The 20,613-nt window shown below is 40.7% G+C and overlaps 1 protein-coding gene across 5 annotated transcripts in view; it reads left to right on the top strand.

Annotated features, from left to right (window-relative positions):
* Serpinb6el1 (serine (or cysteine) peptidase inhibitor, clade B, member 6e like 1) overlaps positions 1-20,613 on the top strand; it is a 70,257-nt gene that overhangs the window by 45,045 nt on the left and 4,599 nt on the right. The window contains exons 1-5 of one of the 5 annotated variants that reach the window (XM_087591835.1): positions 7,742-8,143; positions 12,122-12,296; positions 14,844-14,996; positions 16,025-16,142; positions 17,337-17,479. In XM_087591835.1, coding sequence (XP_087447961.1) covers positions 12,132-12,296; positions 14,844-14,996; positions 16,025-16,142; positions 17,337-17,479 — 579 coding nt within the window. In that variant the 5' untranslated portion in view covers positions 7,742-8,143; positions 12,122-12,131. Of the gene's footprint in view, positions 1-7,741; positions 8,144-11,348; positions 12,297-14,843; positions 14,997-16,024; positions 16,143-17,336; positions 17,480-20,613 lie in introns of those variants that run through there. The other 4 variants (XM_087591834.1, XM_087591833.1, XM_087591837.1 and 1 more) reach the window with 4 other exon arrangements.

Below are 20,613 nucleotides of genomic sequence, written 5' to 3' on the forward strand. Positions count from 1 at the left end.
CATGCTCAGAAGTCTGTAAACCCACAGGTATGATATTATTGATATAACGGAGTTCAGTAGCTAAGGTATTTTGATTCCCATTTAATGATACATTAGGAGCTATAGGTTTTCAGAGGTATAAACACCCTTCCTTGTTTCCCAGTCTGCACAAAGAGATTTTCCCTCTTCTGTCCTATTTACTCATTTCCTCCTTACTCTTCAGTTTTCAGTCCTAGTTCTACAGACTCTCACAGTCTTTTTGTTCCTTACTCCCAAAGGCAGGCTTGCAGGGGGTTGGTTTGTTACTGCAATGTATTCTGATGGTAAATAATGTCCACCTAATTGGGTTCCCCCCATGAGGAGATTGTCATGCAATAAATTATGCTCTGCAAACCTTGACCCCCAACACCCTCAATAATTGGTTAATAAAGATGCCTACCAATTGGGCTGGGTAGAATAGAGTGTGGCAGAATGAAGGTTCTGGGGTTCATGGTCCTAGGTAGCAACCAGAGGGAGAGGCAGAGAGGAAGAGGAATTAAATTTTCATTTGATGATGTGGAATGTGAATGCAGGGTCATGAGAGATGGCCTGATGGAGTAGAAGTGGCCCAGGCAGAACATGAAAGTGAGTTCTCCAAGATCACCACAGGAAAGTCGACATAATAGCACAGAGGGTTGATCTCTGCCCTGTTCCATTGCTTATAAGCTAATTATAAATCTGAAAGGTTTTGGGCCTTTTATGTGGTGACTATATCACCTAAATGGGGTATAACCTCCTAATAGATATTTAAAGGGAACACGTGTGTAGGAAACCTCCAAAATATTTAAGGCTGCTCAAACCTTTATGTTTGTGCTTCTACTTGTTCTTGCCCTGTATTCATCATTGGTCTAGTACATACCATATCCTATTTTATCTGCTAGCATATCTATACTAAGGCCAGAGACTCTATGTTTCCCCTTCTGTCTCCAAGGTGCTGATGGCTCTTTCAGTAAGTAGAATAAGTCTGTGCAACAAGTGGAACTTTTATAGCATATCTGGCAAGCAATTGGCACCATTTTCTAAATTCTAGCTAATTCATATAAAAATATTTAAACCTGCTGATTTTGCATTGTACTATCCTAAGAAGAAAATTGTAATTATCTTAAAGGTCTTTGTCTATGAAGCTGTGTATTTAGGTTGCGGGCTGGGAATAATGTCTGTCCTTTTGAAGGTCGTAGTTGTTAGGAGGCCACCTCATGGCTCTGGAAAATAGGAGGGGCGGTGTGCTTGAAAGGAAGGTTTGAGGAATGCAGCAGTGAAAACTAGACAATAGAGTCTGCCTCTATCACTCAATCATCCTGGCTGCTCATACAATGATGTTCAGAAAATAGTGATGCTAGCAATGTTTAGGGCAGAGTTATTAGTCCCCCAAAGACAACTCACCCATCCAATACCGGAAGTGTCTCAAGCTTGTAGTCTGTATTTTCATCAATAGTAGGTTGAAGAATCAGGCCTGTCATCCCAATGATTCAGGAGACTAGATTCTCCACACCTGAGGCTTGCCTGACACAGATGGAGCCATTGGGCAGCCTGGGCCTAGTACTGAGACCCAATCTCAGACTAAAAGGAGAAAGAAAGAAGTAGTGTAGGTGCTGCTCATTACAGAAGGCATATGTAAGCCTTCAGGTGCTGCCCCAGTCTTTCTTCTATTAGTTTGAGTGTATCTGGTTTGATGTGGAGGTCCTTGATCCACTTGGACTTAAGCTTTGTACAGGGTGATAAGCATGGATCGATCTGCATTCTTCTACATGTTGACCTCCAGTTGAACCAGCACCATTTGCTGAAAATGCTATCTTTTTTTCCATTGGATGGTTTTGGCTCCTTTGTCAAAAATCAAGTGACCATAGGTGTGTGGGTTCATTTCTGGGTCTTCAATTCTATTCCATTGGTCTATCTGTCTGTCTCTGTACCAATACCATGCAGTTTTTTATCACTATTGCTCTGTAATACTGCTTGAGTTCAGGGATAGTGATTCCCCCTGAAGTCCTTTTATTGTGGAGGATAGTTTTAGCTATCCTGGGTTTTTTGTAATTCCAGATGAATTTGCAAATTGTTCTGTCTAACTCTTTGAAGAACTGGATTGGTATTTTGATGGGGATTGCATTGAATCTGTAGATCGCTTTTGGTAAAATGGCCATTTTTACTATATTAATCCTGCCAATCCATGAGCATGGGAGATCTTTCCATCTTCTGAGGTCTTCTTCAATTTCTTTCTTCAGAGTCTTGAAGTTCTTATTGTACAAATCTTTTACTTGCTTGGTTGAAGTCACACCAAGGTACTTTATATTATTTGGGTCTATTATGAAGGGTGTCGTTTCCCTAATTTCTTTCTTGGCTTGTTTCTCTTTTGTGTAGAAGAAAGCTACTGATTTATTTGAGTTAATTTTATACCCAGCCACTTTGCTGAAGTTGTTTATCAGCTTTAGTAATTCTCTGGTGGAACTTTTGGGATCACTTAAATATACTATTATATCATCTGCAAATAGTGATATTTTGACGTCTTCTTTTCCAATCTGTATCTCCTTGATCTCCTTTTGTTGTCTGATTGCTCTGGCTAGAACTTCAAGAACTATATTGAATAAGTAGGGAGAGAGTGGGCAGCCTTGTCTAGTCCCTGATTTTAGTGGGATTGCTTCAAGTTTCTCTCCATTTAGTTTAATGTTAGCGACTGGTTTGCTGTATATGGCTTTTGCTATGTTTAGGTATGGGCCTTGAATTCCTATTCTTTCCAGGACTTTTATCATGAAGGGGTGTAGAATTTTGTCAAATGCTTTCTCAGCATCTAATGAAATGATCATGTGGTTTTGTTATTTTAGCATCATGTGGTTTATATAATGGATTATGTTGATGGTTTTCCGCATATTAAACCATTCCTGCATGCCTGGGATGAAGCCTACTTGATCATGGTGGATGATTGTTTTGATGTGCTCTTGGATTCTGTTTACCAGAATTTTATTGAGTATTTTTGCGTCGATATTCATAAGGGAAATTGGTCTGAAGTTCTCTTTCTTTGTTGGGTCTTTGTGTGGTTTAGGTATAAGAGTAATTGTGGCTTCATAGAAGGTATTTGGTAGTGCTCCATCTGTTTCAATTTTGTGGAATAGTTTGGATAGTATTGTTATGAGGTCTTCTATGATGGTCTGATAGAATTCTGCACTAAACCCGTCTGGACCTGGTCTCTTTTTGGTTGGGAGATCTTTAATGACTGCTTCTATTTCGTTGGGAGTTATGGGGTTGTTTAAATGGTTTATCTCTTCCTGATTTACTTCGGTACCTGGTATCTGTCTAGGAAATTGTCCATTTTGTGAAGATTTTCAAGTTTTGTTGAATATAGGCTTTTGCAGTAGGATCTGATGATTTTTTGAATTTCCTCTGAATCTGTAGTTATGTCTCCCTTTTCATTTCTGATTTTCTTAATTTGGACTCCTCTTCGTAGTCTGGCTAAGGGTTTATCTATCTTGTTGATTTCCTCAAAGAACCAACTTTTGGTTCTGTTGATTCTATGGTCCTTTTTGTTTCTACTTGGTTGATTTCAGCTCTGAGTTTGATTATTTCCTGCCTTCTACTCCTCCTGGGTGTATTTGCTTCTTTTTGTTCTAGAGCTTTTAGGTGTGCTGTCAAGCTGCTGATATATGCTCTCTCCTGTTTCTTTCTGCAGGCACTCAGAGCTATGAGTTTTCCTCTTAGCACAGCTTTCATTGTGTCTCGTAAGTTTGGGTATGTTGTACCTTCATTTTCATTACATTCTAAGAAGTCTTTCATTTCTTTCTTTATTTCTTCCTTGACCAGGTTATCATTGAGTAGAGCATTGTTCAACTTCCATGTATATGTGGGTGTTCTTCCCTTATTGTTATTGAAGACCAGCTTTAGCCCGTGGTGGTCTTATAGGATGCATGGGATCATTTCTATCTCTCTGTATCTGTTGAGGCCTGCTTTATGACCAATTGTGTGGTCAATTTTGGAGAAAGTACCATGAGGTGGTGAGAAGAATGTATATTCTTTTGCTTTATGATAGAATGTTCTATAAATATCTGTTAAGTCCATTTGGTTCATGACTTCTCTTAGTCTGTCTATGTCTCTGTTTAATTTCTGTTTCCATGACCTGTCCATAGATGAGATTGGGGTGTTGAAATCTCCTACTATTATTGTGTGAGGTGCAATGTGTGTTTTGAGCTTTAGTAAGGTTTCTTTTACGTATGTAGGTGCCCTTGTATTTGGGGCATAGATATTTAGGATTGGTGGATTTTTCCTTTGATGAATATGAAGTGTTCTTCCTTATCTTTTTTGATGAATTTTAGTTGAAAATTGATTTTATTCGATATTAGAATGGCTACTCCAGATTGCTTCTTCAGACCATTTGCTTGGAAAGTTGATTTCCAGCCTTTCACTCTGATGTAGTGTCTGTCTTTGTCTCTGAGGTGTGTTTCCTGTAGGCAGCAGAATGCAGGGTCCTCATTGTTTATCCAGTTTTTTAAACTATGTCTTTTTATTGGGGAGTTGAGAGCATTGATGTTGAGAGATATTAAGGAATAGTGATTATTGCTTCCTGTTATATTCATATTTGGATGTGAGGTTATGTTTGTGTGCTTTTCTTCTCTTTGTTTTGTTGCCAAGACGATTAGTTTCTTGCTTTTTCTAGGGTGTAGCTTGCCTCCTTATTTTGGGCATTACCATTTATTATCCTTTGTAGTGCTGGATTTGTAGAAAGATATTGTGTAAATTTGGTTTTTTCATGGAATATCTTGGTTTCTCCTTCTATGTTAATTGAGAGATTTTCAGGATACAGTAACCTGGGCTGGCATTTGTGTTCTCTTAGGGTCTGTATGACATCTGTCTAGGATCTTCTTGCTTTTATAGTTTCTGGCGAAAAGTGTGATGTTGTTCTGATAGGTCTGCCTTTATATGTTACTTGACCTTTTTCCCTTACTGCTTTTAATATTCTTTCTTTATCTTGTGCATTTTGTGTTTTCACTATTATGTGACAGGAGGAGTTTCTTTTCTGGTCCAATCTATTTGGAGTTCTGTAGGCTTCTTGTATGCTTATGGGCATCTCTTTCTTTACGTTAGGGAAGTTTTCTTCTATGATTTTGTTGAAGATATTTACTGGTCCTTTAAGCTGGGAGTCTTCACTCTCTTCTATACATATTATCCTTAGGTTTGATCTTCTCATTGAGTCCTGGATTTCCTGTATGTTTTGGACCAGTAGCTTTTTTCGTTTTACCTTATCTTTTAGAGTTGTGTCGATGATTTCTATGGAATAGTCTGCTCCTGAGATTCTCTTTTCTATCTCTTGTATTCTGTTGGTGATGCTTGTTCTATGGCTCCTTGTCTCTTCCTTTGGTTTTCTATATCCAGGGTTGTTTCCCTGTGTTTTTCCTTGAATGCTTCTATTTCCATTTTTAATTCCTTCAACTGTTTGATTGTATTTTCCTGGAATTCTTTCAGGGATTTTTGTGATTCCTGTCTATAGGCTTCTACTTGTTTATTTATGTTTTCTTGCATTTCTCTAAGGGAGTTCTTTATGTCTTTTTTGATGTCCTCCAGCATCATGATCAAATATGATTTTAAATCTAGATCTTATTGTACAGATCTTTTACTTCCTTGGTTAAAGTCACACCGAGGTACTTTATATTATTTGGGTCTATTATGAAGTTGTCGTTTCCCTAATTTCTTTCTCGGCTTGTTTCTCTTTTGTGTAGAGGAAGGCTACTGATTTATTTGAGTTAATTTTATACCCAGCCACTTTGCTGAAGTTGTTTATCAGCTTTAGTAGTTCTCTGGTGGAACTTTTGGGATCACTTAAATAAACTATCATATCGTCTGCAAATAGTGATATTTTGACTTCTTCTTTTCTGATCTGTATCCCCTTGACCTCCTTTTGTTGTCTGATTGCTCTGGCTAGAACTTCAAGAACTATATTGAATAAGTAGGGAGAGAGTGGGCACCCTTGTCTAGTCCCTGATTTTAGTGGGATTGCTTCAAGTTTCTCTCCATTTAGTTTAATGTTAGCAACTGGTTTGCTGTATATGGCTTTTACTATGTTTAGGTATGGGCCTTGAATTCCTATTCTTTCCAGGACTTTTATCATGAAGGGGTGTAGAATTTTGTCAAATGCTTTCTCAGCATCTAATGAAATGATCATGTGGTTTTGTTCTTTCAGTTTGTTTATATAATGGATCACGTTGATGGTTTTCCGTATATTAAACCATCCCTGCATGCCTGGGATGAAGCCTAGATCTTGCTTTTCTGGTGTGTTTGGATATTCCGTGTTTGCTTTGGTGGGAGAATTGGGCTCTGATGATGCCATGTAGTCTTGGTTTCTGTTGCTTGGATTCCTGTGCTTGCCTCTCGCCATCAGATTATCTCTAGTGTTAGTTTGTTCTGCTATTTCTGACAGTGGCTAAACTGTCCTATAGGCCTGTGTGTCAGGAGTGCTGTAGACCTGTTTTCCTGTTTTCTTTCAGCCAGTTATGGGAACAGAGTGTTCTGCTCTTAGGTGTGTAGTTTTTCCTGTCTACAGGTCTTCACCTGTTTCTTTGGGCCTGTGTCCTGAGTTTACCAGGCAGGTCACTTGGAGCAGAAAAGTTGGTCTTACCTGTGGTCCCGAGGCTCATGTTTGCTCATGGGGTGTTGCTTATGAGCACTCTGTGAGGGCAGCAACCAGGAGGACCTGTGCCGCCTTTTCTGGGAACCCCCATGCACCAGTGTCCCAGATGGCATTTGGTGTTTTCCTCTGGAGTCAGAAATGTGGGCAGAGTGTAGTCCCTTCTGGCTTCCCAGGCGTGTCTGCCTTTCTGAAGGTTTAGCTCTCCCTCCCATGGGATTTGGTTGCAGAGAACTGTTTATCTGGTCGGTCACTTCAGGTTCCAGAGGTGTCTGGGGCACAGGGGACCTGTAGCTCTAGTGCCCCTATCTTCCGGTTCCCAGAGGCCATATACAGTTTCCTCTTGGGCCAGAGATGTGGGCAGGCGTTGGCAGTATTGGTGGTCTCTTCTGCTCTGCAGTCTCAGGAGTCCCCACCTGTCGGGGTGGTGAGTTCTCTCCCCCAAGGTGTTTGGGAGCAGTGAGGTGTGGGCGGCAATCAGTGAGGTTGGGAATCCAGCTAAAAACCGGAAGTGTCCAGTCCCAGGGGAATTTTGCTTCTGTGTGTCCTGAGGCCACCAGTCAGGTTGCTTGGAGCAGAAAAGTTGGTCTTACCTGTGGTCCCGAGGCTCAAGTTTGCTTGTGGGTGTTGCTTTTTAGCTCTCTGTGAGGGCGGCAACCAGGAGGACCTGCGCTGCCTTTTCCAGGAGCCTCCATGCAGCAGTGTCCCAGATGGCATTAGGTGTTTCCCTCTGGAGTCAGAAATGTCTCTCTTTTTTTCTTTTTTTCTTTAGACTGTGTTTTTTTTTTTTTTCTTTTTAAACTAAGCGCATTTTTCTGTGGCTAATTATATTGGCCCAGAAAAAGTGAAGACATGGAACACATACATTTCTTCCTCCCTCCCTCCCTTCCTTCCTCCCACCCTCCCTCCCTTTCTCTCTCCCTCCCTCCTTTCCTCTCTTCCTCCCTCCCTTCTTTCCTTCTTTTCATTCTTTCTTTTCTTTCTTCTTTCCTTCCTTTTTTCTTCTTTTTTCATTTTTCCTCCCTTCCTTTCTTATTTTTCTTTCTTTCTTCCTTTCTTGCTTCCTTTATTCCTTTCCTTTTATTTACTCAACTGTACTTACTAGACAAACAATCAAATTTCCATTGTTCTTTGTCCGATTATGCCCAGTAAGTGCTGGCACACTTCTGATGTTGCTTAGGCTGTCTGTTATTCAGGCTTGACAAAAGCAGAGTAAACAGGCTGCTGAGACCACATCCTAGGTATCTGTAGGGAACAAACCATAGACTTCAGCCTGGGTTTGATCCTCTCCCTGTTGTGGTTAGAGAAGGTGTCTTGGACCAGAAAAATCAGTTGCCTAATTGCCAGGAGGCAAAAGATGTATTACTGGGTACATCTCAACAGGTCCTGACCTCTGTCTTTCCTAACCTAATAGGCTAGAGCCCAGGGCTCCAGATTCCTCCTACCTCTCTGTCCTACCAGTATTTAAGGCCCTGGGTGCAGTTAGTGCCTTCACACATCTGCACTTCTCACCATCTTCAGGTGAACCTATGGTCCTGGGTATGCTTTTCTGTGGGTTGGCTTTGACACTGGTTTCTGTGCAGGGGGTGGCTCCTGTGTTGCAGGACAAGAGCTGAGCTGTCTTACCTGAGCTATCAGAGTGTCCCAGTGTCACTCGACTCCTCTAGGGAGTTAGTTCCCTTTTGGTTCAGGCCAGTTGTTGGTGCTGTTATGTGTTTGGATCCTAGGGGTGAAGCCTGTTTGTTCCCAGCCAGGTGGTGGTTCTGCTGCCTGCTTGGATGCCAGGGACATGAACAAAGCACAAATTGAGGCAGTGGCTTTTGCACTAAGGAGTCTGCCAGTGGCTCTTGGACACACATGGGACTCTGCTTGCCCAGAATTGAGATCCTGGACTCTTGTCAAATGAGGCAGACTTTGGGATCTCAAAGGGCTGGAGCCAGAGTGGCCTGGAAGTCAGTGCCAATGGTGTTGGACCTACTTTTCTGGAGACTCTCTAGAATGTGTTGTGGTGTTTGTGACTTTCAAAACTGGAAAGTTAGGTTCAAACCAGAACTACATGGAGACCCTCAATGTGAGAAGACAGATACTCACAAGGAGCTCTCCTGATGATTTTGGCATGCTTTCTATTAAAATAACATCAGGTGAAATGTTAAAGGATCTAGAGTCTCTCAGGCTAGCCTTCTGGGATTCGAAGAAAGTTTCTATCCTCCTTTCTGTTTCAGATGAAATTGTCCAGTGAGTTACATTTTTTCCTTGCTTTCTCCTTATTATGTTGAGGGACCTAGAGCTTTGTTGTGCTGAGCACGTGATATGCCCCTAAATAAAAGTCTTCAACTTCCTTTTTTGTTAAATATGTTTTGAGAGTTAAAAGTATGTAAAGTTATCATTCCCATGGTGTCAGGGTTACTGGAAATTTTAGGGAGCCCTACATGGAGAACCATCTGATTCTAGGAAAATTTGGGTTCTTTTTTATGTGTTCCTAGATTCCTTAAACTCCTTTTGTTTCACCAAAAATAGACACAGTAAAAATTTGAACAAAGTTTTATTAGAGTTTGAAAGAAAAGCCACAGAACAGCTTTTGGGAGCTTTGAGGTAGAATAGAGGAAGAGAAATTCCTGTGGGTTGAGTTAGTGATGGAGGTTTAGCAAGCTGCCACATGGCAAAAAGGAAAGCAGTATAGAAGCATGGTAGGCTTACCCAGGCCTTGGAGAGAAACTGAAAGAAAGCGACAAAAGGAAGAAGACTGCACAGTTATGCTTTTCTGTGTCTTGACTCAGAAAGATGGGGAGAGCAACCAGTTCCTCACAGCAGCTTTTTGGAAAGTAAAAGTGCATCATCTTCTTAAGTGGATAATTATCCCCCCATGCACTTATCTGGACATTTCCTGTATCCACCTCCCCCACGTGGATAGTCTCTTATCCAGGTGATCAACTCTATTGAGTATCTTGGAATGTTAGCTGCCCCCAGTCTAGAGCTAGAGTTATTTCTCTTGAACAGAAGGAAATGGCATTTTTGATTTGGCCTCAACAAAGAACTTTGTTCAAGTCTACTGTAACATTCTTCCCTTTAAAGAGGCAACACCCAATCACTTAGGAGATGGGATAAAGTTGGAAATAGTTCTTTCTCCTTTCCCCTCCTCCCCCTCCCCCCCTCCTCCTCCGCTTCCCCCCCTTCTCCTTCTCTCTGTCTCTGTCTCTTTCTCTTAACAGGGTTTCCAGGCTGTCCTGCAACTCATTTTGTTGACCAGGTTGGCCTTGAACTCTGCATGCCTCAGCCTTCCAGGTGCTGGAATTACAGGTGTATAACCCCAAATCTGGCTTTTCTCCCATTATTATCTATATGGTATTGATTTCTTTCTTCTGATTTTAGATATGCAATTCACAGAAACACTCATGCAGATATTAGAAGGGATGCTAATTCGACACTAGCTTGTTTGGTATAATGAGTCTCTAACTCAAATGTACATATTTTTTCCTTTTTTCCTGTCCAAGCAGTGTTGTGTACATGCTCATGTATCTGGCAATTATATTCTATTAAGAATAGTAGGTCATCTAGAGATGATTTAAAATCATGAAACTGAATTGAGCACTTGAACATTGCTGCATTTCATAGACCGACTGGTGTGATTTAGGTATCCAGGAATGACCACATTTAATATTGTGTCATACCAATTCCAAATCAAAGCACATTTTGTATGTTTGTTTTGTTTTTCAAGACAGGGTTTTTCTGTGTAGTCTTTGCTGTTCTGTAGATGAAGCTGGCCTTCAACTCTGAGGTCTGCCTGCCTGTGCCTCTTGCTTCCTAAGACTGAAGGCATGGTCCACAATCCCTGTTATAGAGCATCCCTTAAAGTTAATTACAACTAACTCAGATTTGTAAAAGTACAAAGAAGTAGAACAGAGCTAAGTGATACACTTCCACTCCACCTGTCCCTGTCAACAATGGCAGACAGAGGTAGAAGGGTTACATGTAAGACCCACACCTTTATTTCAAAGCTTGCTGATTCTGGTTTGGAACATGTAGTCTCTGTAAACCTGAAGGCTGTGTGCTGAGAAATGTTCTGACAAAAGGAGACCAGATGGGACAAAAGACCTATTCCCTACAGCTTAGCTAATGCTCTCAGTCAGCCCCTTACAACCAGTAGGCTTTCTACTAATTCCAACCCAAATATTATTCTTTGTTTGTGATTGGGCACAGAAGTTTGGAGTGGTAGAGTTATCTATAGATTGACAGAATTTAGAATCACCTAGGAAATTTTGATCTAGGTGCACTATGAGTCATATTTTATAATTCCTCATGGATGGATTATTATTTTAATCAGGTTAGTTGATTTGGGAATATCCACCCAAATGGACAGCACCATTTCCTGATCTTATTTCTCACTGTGGATGCCGATTGAGATGCTGCCTCCAGGTGCTACCTCCCTGACATCTTTGCCATAGGGAGCCACAAGCCAAATTATACTAGTTTTCAGTGGAGTTACTTTTTTCATGCATTTTTCATAGCAACGTTGAAAGGAGCTAAGACAGAAAGCAAGTCCTGGAAGACCTTGGTCCAAGAGTTTTACCAATGATAAATGAGAAATGCAGAATGAGAGGGGGTAGGGGGAATGAAGAAGGAGGGAGGGAGGGAGGGAGGGAGGGAGGGAGAGAGAGAGAGAGAGAGAGAGAGAGAGAGAGAGAGAGAGAGAGAGAGAGAGAGAGAGAGAGAGAAGGCAGCTGTTTTCTTCCAGGCAACATCAGGTGTTGGTCCCTGTCAGTTTCTTTGAGGTAAGTTCTCCTTGTTGCCGCTACCTTTTCCAGGGTATGGGCTCATCCATGAGCCTCCAGAGACTCTCCTGCCTCCACCTCCAGGACCTCCCTTGGTATATCAACAATGTGCCACTTTGTCAATTCTTATATGCCTTATATGTACATGGCTGTTACTCTATCCTTTGAGGTATTTATGAAGGCCAGCAGCTGTCTTTTTGTTCATTGGTTTTTTATTCCACCTCCTTTGTCCATGACTGGGATCACTACTATGTACCTCTTTCTTGAGCTTTACTGTTTCTGAGGGTCAAAGCCAAGATATTCACACTTGAGTGACATACACATTACCCACTGAGCCATTCCTCAACCAAACACTTGTATTTTTAACCAGCAGCAATACGTAATCTCTTCTGCAAGTAGTCAAATTTTGTACTTCCTTAATGCCATCCTGACAGAAACCAGGAGATCTTAGACAATATGCTATTGGAGTAAAAAATTGACCATGCATATAAGGTCCTTATTTTCATTGGCTTATTTTCTTTAAGACAGCATCTTACTATGTAGCTTATGTGAGGCCGGATTTGCTATATATATATATAAGGATATACACTTTGTGCATGTGATCTTTACTTTCCATGCCATATCTACCCTTCTTCACCAAGTCAGAGCATGACAATGTTGGTGAGATTGAAGATTCGGCCTATACATTTGACTGTGTTTTTATGATGTATATTGTAATCCTTCATTCTAGACTCACCATTATGGATCCTCTCCTGAAAGCAAATGGTAACTTTGCCATAAAGCTTTTTAAAGTATTGGGTGAAGACATCTCAAAAAATGTATTTTTCTCACCCCCGAGCATATCTTCAGCTCTGTCTATGATCTTAATGGGAGCAAGTGGAACCACTGCAAGCCAGATATGTCAGGTAACCAACACTATTGTAAAGCAGATAAATACAGGGGACTGTCAGTTGAGCTGGTCCTCCATATTCTAAAATGCTCTTGCAGATGAAAAAGGGGTGTAACCATAGAGGTATAGGCAAGATGTATTATCCCTTTTGAAACCCTAGCTAAAATATCCAGATACACTGGTGTTGACTGTATATATGAGGATTAATTTGGTGCAAAAATACCAAAGGAATGGCCCCAAGACCCTATGAACTTCATTTTCTGTGGTCTGGCCCTAGCTGTTCGCCCTCCAACAGGTAAGTTGTGTTTCTAGGATCTTGAAGGTCATTCCCAAATGGATTCAGTTTACTCTGGAAGAACAGGGATAGAACCTTTGGTATTTTTGGTTGAGTTTTCTGCTATATCTTCAGAGCAATGTGAACCTAAGAGACCATCTTCCTCAGAATAATGTGGATATAAGTACAGTGCATACTTCCTGAAGTGCTAGCTATGGCTGTGTAACAGACACTATGGTTTAGCTGGGTTAATTAACACGTAGTGTATTCTTATAGTTCTATTGACTGAATATTAAAATTCCAGCAGTTGGAAAGCTGATTTTCATATGAATAGTAAATAGCATTTTTGTCTCTCCTCAAAGTAGGTGTTTTTGGTTTGTCCTGCATTTCAAACTCAAGTGCTATCTTGTTGAAGTAGGCTCATGTGGTGTATTTTTTGAGGCAAGACCCTTGGGAGGACAAGATATATTTGGAGAGAGTCTTTGTTGAGCTTCACTCTTTTGAGAGATGGATTACAGAGAACTTCTCCCAGGACCGTGTCTGGTTCTGCTCACTCCTGCTGACTCATGCAGGTTCTATGGTAGCATAGCTATTTCTGCTGTATCATGCCTCTGAGTCTGCTTTAGTATCTAGAGACTAATAAACTATACTGCTGGTATCCTGACAAACAGATTGAAATTGCCCTGGTCCACATTCCTTTGTCCGATTTACCATCCTTTCCCCCTTTGGACAGTGAACTAGAAATCGTGTTGAAATATTTGAGAACCCTTATTAAAAGTAGGTTTTAAAATCCTAATTCTCCATCTCCTGGATATCTATGATATGATCAGTTTTTCTTATAGGGATGGCTCACTTTATGACTTTTTACATTTTCACTGTCCCTCTAAAATCTTAACTTACTCCAGATACAGTCATAATCTGAGGAAGTAGTGTCAGATGACAATGTACCAAATTGGGGGAATGCATTTAGTACATCAGGGAAAGGAAACATTGTATTCTTTGAACTGTAGCAATTCAGATTTACAGCCAAGCATATTGTCCATTCTCTTTTACCCAAGGTTATGGATCTTTAATTCATTCCTACTTCTGTTTGAAGCCATTTTTTCCTAATCCATGACAATCTCAGGCAGGCTTGGGTAGCTCATAGTAGCATCCTTTTTTAAACCAGAAAATGTGTTTGTTTCTTCATTAACCTGCATTGTTACTGGAGAGAGTTGGGGCCTAGATGTTTGCATTCAATTTAAACTATCTATCTATGTATCTATGTATCTATGTATCTATGTGTCTATGTATCTGTCTGTCTGTCTGTCTATCTATCTATCTATCTATCTATCTATCTATCTATCTATCTATCTATCTATCTATCTATCTACCCAACTCTCTCTCTCTCTCTCTCTCTCTCTCTCTCTCTCTCTCTCTCTCTCTCTCTCTCTCTCTCTGTGTGTGTGTGTGTGCTTACAGTGATACAGTTTGGGTTTAACTCACTTAATGGCTTCCTGTAAACTTCATTGTCAATACAATATTTTAGCTCTAGATACAGTTATATTCTGAGGAATTGGGTATTAGGTGAACATTTACCATTTTGGCCCATTTTTCCCTCTGTTTTGTAGTTACCAAATATCAAATGTTCTGATAGGCAGTTTATCTGTTTCCTAGAGGCATGTCTGAAATAAATTCTGTACTCTTTTTAGGATTAGGATGTCTAAGGAGGTGAATCTAAGGTCTGTCTTAGGTGTACTTAGCATGTTCAAGGTTGGCTGTGTTCATGCTGCTCTTTCAAGTAGGTTTGTATGACAGCTTATATATTCCAGTATTTTCCATGTGGCTTTTATTTCCTTTCTCCAGTATAGTTGAAAGCAAGAGTACATAGTGGAAGCTTCCAGGCCTTTTAAAGTCTAGGCCTGGTACTGAGTCACTCTTCTAAATTCTGGTGGTCACAACATGCTGGAGCCAGCCCAGATCCAAGAGCAGGGAACAGACAGCATGGCTTAAGGTCAGAAGCCAGCTACACTTGAGTGCCAGAAGGTCTGTTTGGTAGCCATGCTTGAAGCCAGGGAATCATTTGTAAATTTGAAGAAGTGTGTTTGTTAAAGGCCATTTCTTCTCAGAACATGGCAGACAGGGCACATGGAGGATCCTAGACAGGGAACCTACAAGGCACTTTCATCACTAACTAAGAGGGTGTTTAAGTGGTATTAGACATCTGTAAAATTTTGAGGATTAGTTTAGTTTTGAATTTTTCCTACAGCTTGGCCTGATGAAGTAATGTTTTTAGTGTGTTGATTTCAGGCAATGTCTTTGGATAAATGTAACAGCACTGGTGGAGGAGATGTCCATCAGCACTTCCTGTCACTTCTCACCAAAGTGAACAAGACTGACACAAGGTGCATGCTCAGAAAAGCCAACAGTGTCTTTATAGAAGACAGTTTTGAAATCCTAGCAGTAAGTGTCATGTACTAAGTACTCAGAGATGTTAAGCTGAATTTACCTTCTAGCCATCATATATGCTTATCCACACATACATGTACACCTTCAACACAGGCACACACTCACATTAATTGTACATCTGCCTCACACATATAAAGACACAAATGAAAAATAAAAACAGTTCTCTCAAAGAGGAATTTAGCAAGTCATCATGAGATAAGCTATTTCATAGAAATGTTGAGAACTTCTTCCACATATACCACTGACATAAGTGGATTTTCATCGCTTTAATACTGTGTTTGGTTTTCTCTTGCAACATAGCAGAATGCGATAGTCATGAATGTCATTGCCATTTCATAGAGTGTATGAGCATTGGATTTTTTTTTGGTCTTGTACTGGATACCATGTTGGTGTAAAGTGCTGTTCAGGCCAGTCGGATCCTTCACTACTGCAATGAGTCACTGCCTAGCACCATAACATGAGCTGTGTGTTTGTGAATTGCTTACCTGTATGCCACTGAGCTGCCAGATGTGGTGACCATGGTCCAATTATATATCATGAATTAAAATGAATTAAAAGTATATACACAGTTTTATAACTTCCATATCTACTTCCCTAGTGTTCTTTAACTATAGGTAACATTATTTTGATTGGTGAAATTTGTAGTATTTTGAACATCGTAAACTATGAGAGAAGATTCAGTCTGTGCATAGCACACAGATGTCATAGCTGTTGCAGAGTTAACACTTAGGCTACTGTTGTGCTGGCTCTTAGTTTATCAGCAGTATGAGCTTCAGCTACTACCTCAGAGATCCAGCTGTTCATCTTGTCTTTTAGTGATTCTCATACCAACCAACATTTTACCTCTTTCATAAACTAAGGTTAAAGAAAGTATGAAACAGGAATGCTGGATTTTATACTTTTTTCCTACATTTGTTTGCAAATAACATCTGTATGTCTGATTTTCTGTTTTTGTGCATTGGGAACAAGGCTGTTGGTGCTAATCCCTTTCATGGCTCTATAGTTATGTTGCTGTGTCTCAGTCTTTTAAAGATGCCTGCCATAAGTTGTACGTGGCAGAGATAGAAGAGCTGGACTTCAAGGGTGCTCCAGAGCAGTCCCGACAGCACATCAACACCTGGGTAGCCAAAAAGACAGAAGGTGAGCATAGACTTACTCTATTTTGTTTGTTTTTAATGCTGAGATTTAACTACAGAGCCCTGAGCATGCTCATCAGGATCTCCTCTGACACTGAGCCAACCCCTATCCCTGCTAAACAGTTATTCTAGTATGTAAAAAAAAATGCTACGTATACGTGTTTTTTTTTTTTATTGTCACTTGTTTGTGTACATCAGTATACACATCATGTCAGGCCCACTCACAGATTTTGTTTTCTCTTTCTACCAGTGTGTCCTGGGATTCTTCTCAGTTCTTTAGGTTTAGTAGCAATGTTTTCCCCTGTCAGAACATTCTTCTGTGTCTAGTCACTATTTTTATTTTTGTCTTTGTTCTTTGAGATACAGTCTTATTGACTAGCCTTGATGTCTATAAGCTCACTATTTCGATGAAGCTGGACATGAACTCAGAGATCAGCCTGCCTCTCAAGACCAATATTAAAGGCATGTGCTATGATGCCAGGGTTTGCAGTCTGTTTTTGCTAATACTGTTAATGCTGTCATAAAAATTTTCAAATGTAAAAAAAATTACCATTTGTTCTTTAAATAAGGAGTTCTTTTGATTTCCCTGAGGATTGAACTCAAGAACTTGAATATGCTAGGCAAAGTAAGGTATTTTAATTTTGATTTTCATCTTTAGCCCTAATTCAGGAATCGCCACTCCAGAGCAGTAGGTGGAACAACTTCCCTATGGTCCCTTTGCATGTATAAGTAAACTTTGCTAGCTAGTTGGGTCATTTCATTTTTCTTTTGTTGCTTTGAAGAGACACCATGTTCAAGAAATCTATTATAAAAGAAATCATCATATAGGATGATTGCTTACAGGTTTTGAAGGTTTATTTCATGGCAGAAGTCTAACAAGCATGCTGCCAGGGCAGTAGCTTAAAAGTTTTCGTGCTGATGTAGAGGCAGGGGAGGGGAGAACACTGAAGGAGAGGGGGCAGGGAGAGACGGAGGGAGAGGGGGGGAAGAGGGTCTGTTATGGGTTTCAAAAAAAATCAAAGACCAGTTCCCACAATATACCTCATCTAACCATGACATACTTATTAATCCTTCCTAAACAGTTCAACTGAGAACTAAGCATGCAAATAAATGATACATGCAGGCCACTCTTACGCATATGACCATGTTTTAAAATACTTTTTTTGCTGTTGTTTTGCGTATTAATTCTGTCTTTCAGATATAATCAGAGAGTTACTGCCTCTGTGTACAGTAAATTCAAACACTTGCCTCTTCCTTGTGAATGTCATCTACTTCAAAGGAAGCTTGGAGAAGCCATTTAACAAAGCTGACACAAGGGAGATGCCTTTCAAAGTCAGCACGGTAACTACAGTGCAGTAAGGAGGGCTACTCCTGGGAAAGGTCCTCTGTTCACAATGGCTTCTAAACCATAGAGAGTGTCCTCATAAATCCTGATCCTGTCATGTCTCTGGGCAGCTATCCAGCCAGAATTCGGTTTCTCAGCCTTGGAGCTGTTCTCTTCCCTTCTCCTTTCACATGTTGCCCATGATGGCTCCAGGTACTTGGTTTCATACCAGGCCCTACTTTTGTCACAGGCAAAAGTAAAGATTTTTCACTAGGCAGAAAGGGACACTAAAGATTTTGAGGCTAAACCTGATGGTAGAGTTCTGCAGTATATTTGAAATGGTCTTTCTTAGAAATCTGAAAATAAGAAACTGTGTACACCAGATGTGGTATTTGAGTCTCCTGTTGGCCCAGAGTGCAGCCCATTCTATGTGCACCATTAGTTCTTTTCAGTGTTTCTTCACAGAAATGTTGTCTTGTGTATTCCCTCTCCACGAAGAGGATTATAGGTCCTGTTTATTGTCACAAAACCATATAGAGGGAAAATAACCTTTCACATTGAAAATAACAGCTGAGTGCAGACAGCTGCGTAATGATTTCCTTGCCCTATAAACACTGAATCAGTGAGTGAAATTCAGTGTTGATTTGATGAGATAAGCACAGACTTTTGCTTACAGACAAAGAGCACTAAGGGATGTGTACATGGGATAGAATCCATGTTCAGCCTCTTCTACATTGGAGCACTTTACTGGCTGATGTCCCAGTATTTTGTTACTTTATTCTCCCTGTCCCTATCCCTGTCCTTGTCCCTCTCTCTCTCCTTGTCCCTCTCCATGTCCCTCTTCTTATCCCTCTCCTCCTTCCCCAGCCCTTCCTCCTCTACCTCCCTTTCTCTGTCAGTACTTATACTCTAATACTGACAAAACAAATTAATCACATCACATTCTGGATCATTATCTAGGCCTTACATCTTCCAGGTAAAGTTGAATTTGAACTTTTAGTTTCTTAGTGTTGATATTCAGGATTAGACCTACAAATCATACCAATCTCAACCAGGTACTGGTGGTTTAATGAACACTCATTCCAAGACAGAATTAACCAGCGCTTCAGACAGAAGGAGTTGGTAGCCAAGCTGTAACCTAGGTCAGTTCCCAGGGCCATTATTTATATTCTTTATAACATTTGTAAAGACAGGGACACTCACAGGCAGGTTGGTTGCAACATTTCAGCTTTCTAGACAAAGCAGCTCTGTCACACATTGATGCTGATTAGCTGGGTTTAGAGGCTGGGAGGATAAAAAATTTCCTGTGTCCAGGAGGCTCAGTGACACCTTACACAAACGTGAAGTTATGGTTAGGGCAAGCAAAATTAGTCCAGGTTCAAGTCACGAGCTCAAAATGAAGGTTGAGGCAATATGGCAGAACTATTGTCAGGTTTGAACATTTAATATTTAATGTGTGAAAACGCATTTTCAAGGTTTATTCATATTAAAATGTCTTCCTGTTTTTTATGTTTGAAGCACTTCTGTCTTTGCAGTCACTTGTTCACAATATCATAACTTAGGACTTCCTTGCATTGCAAGCAACAGAAATCCTAGATGATACAGTAGAACTCATGCAAGTTTATCCCTGACCAGGAGTGGATTTAGATGGAGACTGGGTCTGTGAGCATGGGGTAAAGTTCCTGGGAACTGGTTTCCCTTTATTGCTCAGCTAAATTTACCATGCAGTCTTTTTCTTCATGCTTAGACCTGGCCTTTGGCTGTGACTCTGCAATCCATGGGGAAGGAAATAGGACTGAAAGCAAGAAGCCTCTTTCTCAGCTCTTTCTCCTAATTCCACATATGCAAGTACTTACTGAGACTCCTGCTATGTGACAAGCCATTAGACACTGTCTTTCTTCTTGTCTCTGCACTAGACAATGACTGCTCTATGACTACAGCTAATGCAGACTGTGATCCACATATGATGCCATGCCTCCAAATGTATAAGATTTTGTGTCGTATAAGTTTATGTTTATATTATGAGCAGCCTTCCATCTCATGAATTTGCTACTAATATAACCTGTAGACATCACTTGAGAGCTTATTGTGTACCGGGCACTAACTGGCTGAGTGTGCCTGCCATCATGAAGCTTTTTTTATTAAAGGAAAGAAATTACAGATAAAGATAGGTAAGAACACAGAGGTTGTTGGGGGGGGTTCCAGAGACATATAAAGGGGGTGTCAGGATGACATACAGTAAGATCTGCTGAGGAAACTCTCACTAAGAAGATGGCATAAGAGCAGACACCAGGACATAAGAAGCATATTCCAGGTTCTGACAACCAGTTCACTAGGCAGAAAGGGACAATCTTGTTAACCACAATAACACAAACAGCCCTACGAGTATAGTGGATCAAAAAAGAGAGCCTGTAATAGAATAGGAAGCAGGGAGGACTCTTTTCTATTCCAGGGTGTTTCAAAGACTTTAACTTTGTTCCTTCTAAAGTAGTTTAACTTTTTTTTGTACTTGTGACCTCAGGGTGCTGTGCTGAGATCAATGACAAGGAGCTAATCACAGTATTCCAGGGCTATGAGGATGATGGTGTAGGTTAAAAGTTAAAGTAACATTTTGGGTATAATTAAAGGTATAGATAGTACAATTTGGGACTGGATAAACAGTTCTCTGCACCCAAATCCCGTGGGAGGGAGAGCTAAACCTTCAGAGAGGCAGAACACCTGGGAAACCAGAAGAGTCTACACTCAGCCCACATCTCTGACTCCAGAGGAAAACACCAAACGCCATCTGGAACCCTGGTGCACGGAAGCTCCCGGAAAGGGTGGCGCAGATATTCCTGGTTGCTGCTGCCGTGGAGAGCTCATAAGCAACACCCCATGAGCAAACGTGAGCCTCGGGACCACAGGTAAGACCAACTTTTCTGCTGCAAGCAACCTGCCTGGTGAACTCAAGACACAGGCCCACAGGAACAGCTGAAGACCTGTAGATAAGAAAAACTACACGCCCGAATGCAGAACACTCTGTCCCCATAACTGGCTGAAAGAAAACAGGAAAAAAGGTCTACAGCACTCCTGACACACAGGCCTATAGGACAGTCTAGCCACTGTCAGAAATAGCAGAACAAAGTAACACTAGAGATAATCTGATGGCGAG

This window comes from Rattus norvegicus, chromosome 17, assembly GCF_021556685.1.
Source record: "Rattus norvegicus strain SHRSP/BbbUtx chromosome 17, alternate assembly SHRSP_T2T, whole genome shotgun sequence".
Classification (NCBI taxonomy): Eukaryota; Metazoa; Chordata; class Mammalia; order Rodentia; family Muridae; genus Rattus; species Rattus norvegicus.